We start from the raw sequence: 12,522 nt of genomic DNA on the forward strand, positions 1-12,522 counted from the left end.
TCGTCAAGAAATTCCCTTTGATAGTATGTACTTTCCATGCTTCTGTTTTCCTAACATGTTCTAAAGTGTACAGAATTGTTCGTCGTGGAACACAAGACCACAACTGTAAGGTAAGGGGTATTTTTTATTTTTGCTTACAGGATAAATATGAAACTTTTCATAAGTAATTTACCTATATCCCATTTACAAGACCTTTAATATGAAGACAGATATTCTCTTAAGCTGCATCAAACACATTGCATATTTAACCAACCAATCCAATTTGGCACATAAAGCTGGAAGAATTCAACCAAACCAGATGAAGCTAACCGCTATGTAACTTGATGACACAATGGCACTAGTCAGTGAACGATGTGCATGTTTTCGTCAGCTAATTGGAGATTTGCATATTTAATTGCCAAATAGGGATATTCAATATTAAAACGAACAAAATAGATAAAACTTAATATATATATATATATATATATATATATATATATATAATATATATATATATATATATATATATATTGATACGTTAATGATATAACATAAGTGAACGACTTTTAAATGCTTCCTGTTAGCTATTTATTTGGTAATGAGCATATTTGCTGAACTGCCCCAGTTAGTGATATTTAACTGGAAGGACTTTACAAAAGTTGATGAAAGTGCTATGAATACATGCTTCAGATATATAACAGTTGTATAAGACATTTTGCATTTTCATGTCAACTTATATGAATGTATTGAAAACAATTTCACAATTTGGCATATAAACCGTGAAGGACTTGATCAAGGACAATTGAACTTGCTTCATAATGTGATGACTCAATGATATGGATGCTGCAGTACAAGAAATTTAGCATTTTCATTTCCATCAATTACTAATTTATTTACTAAATGATATTTCCAATTGAAACTGTCCTTGATTAATTTTGCCATAATGGAAAACAAGACAAGATTCACTATTTTTTCTCAAAACATTATCTAACCGTCACTACGTCACACAGTAAGCGTCAGCCCAAAACTTCATATGTGGAATAATCCAGCTGGACTAATTTTTTTACATACTCTCCACTGTTTGTATTGAATCAGGCGACAGGGTGTACGACAGGGCATTCTGTACACGCTATACCTCCGACCTCTCTCATACAGTTCAACTACAAATGATGTGCAGTAAAATAAGACTACTAACAAAATATCAAGATTTGCGTCTCAGACATTAAGTCCATTATGTAGTTTACTCTGACATAAATGAATTTTGTTAATAATCCTACAACTAAAGTAACATCTTTCTGTGTTCTGCACGAAAACCGTCAACAAATGACAAACGTACTAACATATAAATTGATCATGTCTTTCGTGTTTTCACTAAATTTTCAGAAGCAGGTAAGATACCTTCTTTTCTGTTAAACAAGTTTCCACTGTGAAGTTGTAATGCCTTTGTGCACTTGTTAGTTTTTATTTTAAAAGCTTTTCACCTTTTCTAAACACATAATGCTCATTCAAAATACAGTTTATGTTTCCTTTATTCTTTTAAAATTGACAGCAGACGGCATGAAGCTCGGTTCATGTAAGAATCAGGCACCACACATTGTTCCTCTTTTATTTTCCCTTTCTAAAGTATTTCTTGGAGTCTTTTTCGAATTCTCACACGTAAAGTCCTTCATAGTCCTATTCGGCAGAATCATCATCAGCTTCTCGTAGCCATGTTAGGAATGCAGCAACTGACTTGAGTGCAACACCTTTCCCTAGTTGTTCATTCGGATCATCACTTTTCTCCCATGCAAGGAAAACCTCTTCTGAGATCACGTCTTCATCATAAAGCTTATCAAAAAATATACTCAGTAAACCTGTGAAGAAAGGTAAAATTATGAGGTCAGTGACAGCCTGCCCAAGGTTGACTAAAAGTAAGCTTAAAGTTGATTGGACAAGCGTATCACATGATTTATAGCCATGATGTTGAAGTCACATGTTCAAGATGAAGTGCAAGAAGTGCAAGCCAAACATATATGGCCCACCATTTGAGGATGTGAGTTTACTTACTTTGTGGACCATTTAATTTATAATTTAAGACTTGTAACGCATACAAAGCCTGTAATTCTAGCTTCTCATCATTATCTAAATATTTGTCTAGGACCGCTGCTCTGTTTCTGACTTCATTGAATTGACAGCGACAGGACCCTCCCTCTCCTGTAAATCAAATAAAACAAAATGCGAAAACACTACAAAGAGGAAGCAGAAGTAATACCTGAACTACTTGATACAGAATCGCGGTTAGACAGAAAAGAATACTTTCCCACCGTTTCACCTCAATCCAACTCATAATATTTAATTCATAATAACTGACAAAAATTAATGAATTGATAATATTTTGAATGCTCATTATAAAGCAAGGACATGACAAAGTACACATCAAATGAGAAAAACATGCAAATGGAAAGTAGATGTCGATGACACAAAAAAACAGTGACTGGTGCCATGGTGACAAAAAGCCATATTGGATCAAGTAACAAAACAAATTGGTTGTAATGCAATATTTTGAATGATGCAAACTAGAGTTACGCCTGACAAAACTAGACCAGAGATTATATGACAATACGATCTCGGAAAACGAGTCTTGACAAATAAATCCTTTGCACACATAAACATTGTGCAGATCTAGGAGTTATAGCTCTCTCTATAAGCATTTTTGTACCAACTCACCTGACACTGCACTTTGGCACACTGCTGTCATCAAGACTCTAATAAAATCACTGTCTTTTCTTCTATCCTTTACTACATTGGCCTAAAAAAATTGACTGGAGCATGTATTACTCAGTTTGATGGTACAATTATGGATGAACAGTACATGATTCCTCCAGGATGTGTGCATGATTACCACATTGTTGAAATCGGTCTGCCCCTTGGAGAAGGTTCTATTTTAAAAATTCACCCCTGTATTGCACGATATATTGAACTGTTTAACCATACCTCTTGAGCAGTTTCAGGCAGCACTTTTATGCCAGAGTTCAAATTTGTTGTGGGCTTGCTATGTCTTTAAGTCAACGGCTGTCAATAATAATATGCATGAAATCAATGACAGTTTGACAAGTTTGTGGATAACTCTAAATTGTTTATCAAGTAATCTGTCGATGAATTGCTTTACATATTGAAAGTAATGACCTTGACTTAATTCATTAAGAAATTTAGCACAACACATAAGTGGAATGAATTGTAAGCTTACACAATAAACAAAACAAGGCACCTTAAAAACAACTTCCCCTTTTCCCGTGATTTTAGGTAACCCACTTTGTACGTCAATAAAACCATTACTGTGAGTGTAATCTTGTATAAACACTCTCAAAAGGCAAGTATGGAATGTACACAGCAATTACAAATCTAAAAAAGACAGAAATATGCAAATTAGAACTTAATTTTACACGAATTTTGGAAATTGTTTGCATAAAAACTCAGAATTGTACATTTTCACTACCCATTTCATGATGGAAGCCATAAAAATCGAATGCCTAGGATTCCAGCTACCAGCTCCAGCAGGAAATACAAAAGAAGAAAATTCCTCCGAACTTACCTCAATCCAGTCGAAAATCTTGCTATTTGAAGATCTTTTTCTGAGCAGTAAATGTTCTAAGTGTCCTTGAATCTCGCTCATTGGCATTTCATATGTAGAAGTTTGATTGGTAACACTACTTGAATTTGGGGCGGTGAACAGCAAACCCTATAAAAACATACTCAAACAAGGTAACATGCACTGATAGACATGGATTTGAATTGATAAACTGATAACTCATTTGCATATTTAATGAACTTTTCTAATTAGGATATATCTGAAAAGATTTGATCAAAGTTGACAAAACATGGATGTACATTGAAGATACTATGATAAAATATTATTGAAGGACATTAGTATATTTACACCAGTTAGTTACTAATTTGCATATCTAACTGGCTCTCCCAATTAGGGACATAAGACTGGAGTGATTCTACAAAAGGTTATGCATATTGATGAGACAATTATATTTTATTAATGACAGATACTTTACATTTTCATGTCAGCTGAATTATAATTTGCATATTTAGCTTAATAATCTTCAACAGGAGAAATGATCATGATTTTTCTACACTAGACATGAAAATTTATCCAATCACTCAAAATGGTCTGTTAAGTTTATTGAAATCTCGGTCTTATACCACTAACAAGTTTAGATTTTTCATTCTGATCAAAATAATTGATTCTGCAAAATGGTAAATAGTACATTCCTAAAAGAATTTCGCGATTTCAGGGATAAGGCATCCTTCTAAATAGTAAAATAGTTTCCTCAAGTCAGCACGTTTTTTAACTTCATTAATCGTTAACCTATGTCACATCTATTCAACGAATCTTGCATCACAATTGAGTCCGTCTAAATACACTCGATTTGTAATTCACTTAACAAATTGCTATTTTCGAGGCAGTTTGTCTCTATTTTTTCATAATATTTAAAGACAATTTTGAGAGACCATTGTTACGTTTATGAGATTAATGGCACTTCTCTGGTGTATTCACCGGATCATTGATATGACATTTTTGAAATGTGTACATTTATATTTGATGCAGATAATCTCAAAATACATTATGTTCAGATATTTTAATTTGCTGTCTTATATTCACACAAACATGACTTGTAAACAAAGAACACATTCTTTACGTACACCTCACTAATCTTCCAAAGTATAGTGTGGAAATCCTTAATGTCCACCATGTTCATAATGCACGTTTCAACTTCAAAAAGAGGTATATGTAACTTTTGAGGATTTTTTCACAATTTTTTTTCGTATAATCATGATGTCAACTACAGGTTCTGCTCCCCATAGCATGCTGAGATACACATAAGTTAGCTTGTCAGCTTTAGCCTGTGTTGTGTGAGCATTGTTATCGTTGATAAGTGAATTCTGATCCGGACTAGAATTCAGAGGCGAACAATGAAGTGCATTTTACACATATAGACGCTGTGTTGTCAAGCTAAATAGTACACGTTTCATTGCGCCTTTAGGAGTAGGATAAGACATAGCAATTGACAAAACATATCATGGAAAACATTATCAACAGTTATTGCTACTGGTGCTTTAACATTGGAATGTTATATTCTTACCTCGGTAGAACTTGCTGCAGAATAAACTCTCATCAATTTGGGTGTTCAAGACAGTGATTGGCCACATACTGATACCTTCAGTTGATAAGTTCCTTCTGTCGGAAAGTTCACCGTGACATGATACAATCCGGCATTGCTTGTTGAATTCTCAACTGGCAGTACCTTGCTGTGAAGTACCGGTACATCACCTCCGTCATCCATGGCAATAAGCTCCGCGTCTACATATGGGGCAGCTGCAACACTACATCCTTTGCTGTCTCTTGTCCAAATATTCAGAATGTGTTCTTCTCCGACTTTGAGGATTTCGGTATTTAATCCATCAAGTTCACTCATGTGGCCTACAGCAGATGAAGTTTGGACTTCGCCGAATTCGTCACCGGAACAACTCGCGTTTCCTTTGAAATCCAAGCAACTGTTTTCTTCCAAGTCTGTGATCACATTTGTTGTCAAGATATTTTGAATTTGTTGTTTCATTTCATCTTTCATAAGAAGAAACTGTGCAGAACTTGCATAGTTTATTTGCATCTCTGCAAATTCACGGGTGTTACTCAAAGACTCTTCTCTCCTCTCCAAATTGTGTATTTGACTTTGCAGAACTGCGCTTTTCGTGTCGAAAACTTTTCGATAGGTTTTCTTCATTTCCTTTTGCATTTCCCGCGCATTTTGTATGATTTTATCGACATGTTTGTCTATTTTTTCCATTCCTCTTTTAGCATTTTCCGCAAGCTGTAAGAGTGCGTGTTCGACAGCGTTTCGCGCAGCTGATGTTCGTTTTCTGTTTTGGTCGAGTTTCTGTACAAAGTCTCTTAAATCCTCTTTCGCTGTGAAGGCAGCCTTGTCTACTGACACGTATTGATGTGTTGGGTTCGGGTGTTCAGTCAATGCGCATTTTATACACACGCACATTTCACACGTTTTACAGAACACCTCAATGGCTGTGTCGCTGTGCTTCTCGCAATATGTTTCTGGTTGTTCGATAGTCGGGTTCGTGAGTTTTTCTGTCTCGAAATCTTCGATAGTCATAATTCTGTGTCTCCGTGTCAGCTTGCCCTTGCTGTGAACAGTGCTGCAGCGCCCACACAGGTATTGAGAACATTGTATACACCGATTGTCGGCGTTCTTACTTGAACATGTTTCACATGATACACCTTGACCTTGGCTTTCAACAGCTTTGCATTTCAAACGATCGATGTAGTCGAAGAAGTGAGAGATTACTCTGTTCGTTGGCAATCCCTTAACGCCTCCTACAGGCAAACTTACGTGTTGTCGACAACAAGGACAGACCAATCTACCATGGTTTGTCTGTACCCACCGTTCAAGACAATGCTCACAAAAGCTATGTTGACAGGACAGGAGTTTGGGTGTCTTATAAACTTCGAAGCACAGTTGACATGTAAGCATTTCTTCTATCAGAGACTTGTGATCATCGTCATCGGAATCGACCATCTTTCTGTTGACGGAATATGATCGCCAGTTGAAACCTCAACAGTAAGCCTACTCGAAACTGACAAGTCTCACTTTCTCAGAGTTTCTGTCTGGCGTACTTGAGCGCAATAGGTTTAATATGTTCACGCGATTAAACCGTAGCCCCTTGGCATGTGAACTTCCGAAGATCAGTTTGTCAAAGAAGGGGGTAACACTCGCGAAATTTATGTAAGAATTTTGTTCTACACATTGTCAATTGTAGAACAGCCAATGACAAGTCAGGAAATTTTACATATGTGACCGCAAATGGGTAGATTGTTGTAACAGCCAATGACAAGTCAGGAAATTTTACATGCGTGGCCGCAAATAGTATATTGTTGTAACAGCCAATGACAAGTCAGGAAATTTTGCATGTGTGGCCGCATATGGGTAGAGTGTTGTTGATTATGTAATGATTCCGTCACATATGTTCTCTGATGTCAGTAATTTTGAGGTTTTGTCAAGAGTCGCCATTTATTTCAAATTCAGTGTCTTAAAGCTCCGAGTAATGTGAAAACTGTACTGATAACCCTACCGTCAAATGTGTTCGCTTCTACATTTCAGAAAAATGTTTAAAAAACTTAAAGACAAATCTTACTTTGTGCCTTCAGTGCTGCGTATTCCTGAAGACTCACAAAGGAACATTACAAATACATCCTACGCTATTGGCAAAGTGAATGAATGTGTAGATGGATATCATCAGTATAAACATGACAGTGACGGTTCCTTAAATCAGCCATCTTGGTTGATGCTTCTTGTCGAGAAGTGTTCATAATATATTGAAATTATTCATGAAAAATGCTTCAACAGACACTTTAAACGATTACAAAGTTGTTAGGAAACAATTTAAACAGATTAGTAAACTGTCAAAGAAAAAATTTCAAGAGTCGATTAGGAGACCTTTACAGAAGGTTAGTTTTAAAAATGCTGGAGAGTTTTGGTCAATTTTAATATCTGTAATGAAATGTAAAGGTAATAGACCTGATGACATCAGTATTCAAAAATAGTATGACTATTTCAGTATATTGTCAAAGGAATGCTGTGAGACAGAATCAGGTGATTTGGATTTTCTGTGTACAGTAGAGGAAACCATTGATCAGATTTCAAGTGAAAGCGATCAAGTTGACGAGGAAGATGTGCTGGAAAATATTTTAAACGGTACAATAACTGTACTTAAGAAAATGTTATCAATAAACAACTGAAATACAAGAAAGATCAAATAACTGAGAATGAAGTTTTGCAGTGTTTAATGGGATTAAAAACGGGTAAAGCTCCAGGTCCAGATGGAATTTCAAATGAATTTTATAAATATGTATCCGAAGCTATTTTACCAATACTTTTGGAGCTTTTCAACAGTATTATTAGGTCTGGGGCTTCCCCCACGAATGGACCATTGCTATAGTAATCCCTCCCCACAAAAAGGGTGACAAAAGAGATGTTTATAATTATCGTGGCATTTTCCTTCTCAATGTATTAGGGGAAATATTCACGTCAAATGAACGTTGAATTCAATTTTAAATGAACATCTAACAAAATGATCCAATCAAACAAATTATCTCAGATTGTCAAGCGGGCTTCAAAAAAGGGCACAGTACTATCCATGCTACAAAGTACCTTAGTATCAGACGAAGTAAATTATATTGCCTCTAATAACATCATTTTTTCCAATACAAAACTAGCTATATCTGTGCATTTGTATGTGCTTGGTAATTGATATGAATGTACTTTGCTTGAGTTGGCAGATTAGAAGTGCACAACAAATGTGATGTTGGAATTTCATCAAGAACTATCAATGGTTCTACTCCGGAATAAAAGGGACGCGATGCGTACGCCGTTCTACATACTCAGTACGCCCAAATAATCACGTGATGCCGGTACAAACAAACCCACATGTGTACTGTACGCGTATGGAAATACACGTACGTCTGTGCGCGTTTCCGCACATGGCTTTGTTTGTACCGTGGTCGATTCGAATTCCGGGTTTGGCCTATTCACTACGCATTGGAGTCCAACATAGTCACAGTTCATGTCTCCTCAAAATAGGTTTACTATAAACTTGAGGGTAGTATATTTCTGGTAAAGCAAAACCTGTAGTGAATCATATGAAAAAAAGATATTAACTGGAAATGCTCCTGCGTTTCAATATATATCACAGTTGTCTGTAAATTGACACTTTTCTTTGACATTATCATTCCCGTAATAACCTGATAGAGTTAGCCAAAGCTGATGACATTTGGTGTATACATTGAAGATACTGTGATATAACGGTAATGAATGTCGTTTAGCATAATTACTCCAGCTGATTTAATTACTATTTTGCATAGTTACCAAACTTTCATAATTACGGATATCCTTGACTGGGATTGAGATGACCAAATTTGACAAAACTTGCTATGTGATTTGAGAAACTATCATATAATATAGTGAAAGTCGTTAAGAATTTTACATCAGCTAATAACTAATTTAAATATTTATCAAACTTTCGTTATTTAGGAATCTACCGTATATATTTGGATAAACTTGACCAAAGTTGATAAAACATGTAAATTGAAGATACTTAAGAAATGATACCCCTCCCATTCCATAATGGACAAAAGCACACTTTGCATGGCAAAATGTACGAGGCAAAACCCAGTAAATTATGGACAGCAAGGTTTGCTGGAGTCCATCATGGGCTGGGAGGGGTACATTATTGCTAATATTTTATAGTTTTAGCAGTGCCAGTTAATTTGTATGTAGATTTAGAAAACATCTGGGACCACAATATGGATAATCGGATGCATTGTCATTAACAATCTTAGGGACGATGTCACATTGACAAAGCTGTAATATAATATGCTACAACATTACTGAGTAGTAAAGAAATTTTGCATGTCCATATCAGCTATGATTAGCAACTTTCGTGCTTTATGAGATTTCACAATTTGGCATATTAAACTTGAGGACTTGATCAAAGAAAATTAAACTTGCTCCATACTTTGGTGACACAATGATATGAAAGCATTAAAAGATATTTTGTATTTTGCACTTTGACAAAGATGTAGTTGGGGTTGATCCCTTCCTTGTGAATTTACAATACTCACTGCTCATTATCAACTACTTTTGCCACGATCAGATAAAAATCTTTTCCCCTAAAGCCGGGTTGATTTCCACAACTACTAAGTTCATATTTTCTAGGAAGGCAGAAAACTGGAAAATTTCAAAAATTGACAAAATAATTATCATTGCAGATTGATTTAAGCTTATTGCTGCCCTAATAAATCGTTAGCTGAACGTAAATAATTGTAGCCTTAATACTTCTTGCATTGATCAGAGATTATACAAGTCAATATAAATGACACAGTCCCCGCATGTAAGTTAGGTGATGTGATCAGATGTACTGAATTCAAGTCAATTCAGGAATTAGAATATGTGACTGGTAGTCATAGCTACATGCCATAGCACCTTGTGTTTGTGTCAAGTTTGAATGAAATTGGTCTTATTTGAAACTGGTGTGCATTAATGCCAAAGTGTTTTTCCTGATGCCAAGTTTGAGACAAATTGGTACAACGGTTCCAGACTGATGCCACACACATTATGTACAGATAGACAGAACCCTATCTATAAGTCCCCCTTGCTGACTTAATGCGGTCAAGCCATGTCTTCAGAAGTAATGGTTTTTGAAGGACATATAAAAAATAGCGTCAATGACACTGTAGCTCCCATCCTGGACTATTTAGTGTTTGTTCTCTGGTCAGATATTTGAACATGTGTGAAAGGGATAAAGTGCATGAAGTGAAAATACTTAAATGAAATGTACTGGAGACAGTGAAATATGTTTAATGTAATTATTCAGAATATAAAATGGAAAAAATACAGAATTAGATATATCGAATACTGTGATACAACCATTAACTCAACAAGTCATTTACAATGACATAGTCCCCACTTGTAATAGGAGTATTAGTCTTGATGGGGCAGGAAAATGTGGTCATTAAGAAGTATCACTGGAGTGTATATGTTGAGATCTATGGGCACATAGGTCTATGTCGTTGTTCCCAAATTGAAACACATGAGGCATGTCTAAGTTTATGGTTCTAAATCGGGAAAAAAGATCAGACCTCTAGCAGTATTGGCCAGCCAAGAAATACATATGCGCATTATAAATGAGGTACAAGATGTGACATCTTAAGGTCTAATATCCTATCAAAATTGGAGGGTATAGAACTTGTGGTTACTGAAATATGCATATATATGTATAATCAAGGTCAAAGGTCATCGAGGTCACATGACATTTTGAAAAAAAAAAATTATATTGCTAATTAATCCCTATATGCCAAAAAATCAGATCTCTAGCTCTATTCGCTTGCCCAGAATTAGATGTGTACATAATTAATGAGGTAAAGCGTGTGTTGTCATAAGGTCTCCCATCCTACTAAATACAAAGGACATAGCACTTGTGGTCACTTATTTATTGACATAAACATATATTTTAGGTAAAAGGTCATCGAGGTCACATGACATTTGGTCAAAAAATTTCTCTCCTATAGTTATCCCTATATACCAAAAATCAGACATCCAGCTCTATTGGCTCGCTCAGAATGAGATATGCGCATAATTATTGAGGTACAGTATGTGGCGTAATAGGTGTCCAATCATACCAAACATGAAGGGTGTAGCACTTGTGGTTACCGAGTTATGGAAAAATATGTATATTTGAGGTCAAAGGTCACCGAGGTCACGTGACATTTTGTCAAAAAAATTGTTTTGCTAAGTTATCCCTATATACCAAAAATCAGACCTCTAGCTCTATTGGCTTGCTCAAAATTAGATATGTGCATAATTAATGAGGTACAATATGTGGCGTCATAAGCTGTCCCACCATACCATACATGAAGGGTGTAGCACTTGTGGTTACTGAGTTATGGACAAATATGTATATTTGAGGTCAAAGGTCACCGAGGTCACGTGACATTTTGTCAAAAAAATTGTATTGCTAAGTTATCCCTATATACCAAAAATCAGACCTCTAGCTCTATTGGCTCGCTCAAAATTAGATATGTGCATAATTAATGAGGTACAATATAAGGCGTCATAAGCTGTCCCATCATACCATATATGAAGGGTGGTAGCACTTGTGGTTACTGAGTTATGGACAAATATGTATATTTGAGATTAAAGGTCATCAAGGTCACATGACATTTTGTCAAAATATCCGAGATATCTGCGTGAACGGATGGACTCACGGATGGACGAACAGACGGACATGACCCAATCTATAAGCTCACTGGACTTCATCCGTGGGGACTAAAAATTGTGTCACTGCATCCTTTTTGCAATATGAATACGATGAGAAACTATTTTTTATTTTTCGTGGCCTTATACATGGGAGTCTATGGAGATCTGCCTTATACATTGGAGTCTATGGGCGTGTAAACTAAAAATATGCAAATTTCACCACGATTTGCCCAAATTTGGGAAAGGTCACTCCTATGCACTTCCATACCAAGTTTCAAATCAATCGGACTTGTGGTTTCAGAGCAGGAGATTTTTTGACCAAAAATGGGAGAAAATTACAAAAAAATTCATGAAAAATAGCAAGTCCAAGATACTGACCCAAGATGTGCACAATCATTTCATGTCAGCCCAAAGTACTTACATGCTAATTTTTCATGTAATCTGCTCAGTGGTTATTGAGTTTTTTCAATTTTGACTGTTTTCACATTTTTTCACTTAATTTGCATATTTTTGGCAATGACAACTTCATTTGAACAAAATCTCATCTACAGCCCATCATCCATGTACACACCAAATATCAAGATGAAATGTACAGCGGTTTTGGAGTTTTTGATGTTGACGGACAGACATACAGACATACATACATAGACATTTCGCTAGCCTATAAGAATAGCTTCCATTGCCATATATACATATGGCTATGGGAGCTAAAAATAGTGTCAAAATTAAA

The 12,522-nt window shown here is 35.8% G+C and overlaps 1 protein-coding gene across 1 annotated transcript in view; it reads right to left on the reverse strand.

Moving 5' to 3' along the window:
* Positions 1-1,605: 1,605 nt before the first annotated feature.
* The window catches only part of LOC139137416 (eukaryotic translation initiation factor 4 gamma 3-like), a 73,303-nt gene continuing 62,386 nt past the window's right edge, over positions 1,606-12,522 (reverse strand). Inside the window, exons 27-28 of the mRNA XM_070705501.1 lie at positions 2,686-2,767; positions 1,606-1,832 (exon numbers count right to left, since the gene is read on the reverse strand). Of these exons, the coding sequence (XP_070561602.1) occupies positions 1,654-1,832; positions 2,686-2,767 (261 nt within the window). The 3' untranslated portion in view covers positions 1,606-1,653. The remainder of the gene's footprint in view (positions 1,833-2,685; positions 2,768-12,522) is intronic.

The sequence above is a fragment of the Ptychodera flava genome, chromosome 7 (assembly GCF_041260155.1).
Source record: "Ptychodera flava strain L36383 chromosome 7, AS_Pfla_20210202, whole genome shotgun sequence".
NCBI lineage: Eukaryota > Metazoa > Hemichordata > Enteropneusta > Ptychoderidae > Ptychodera > Ptychodera flava.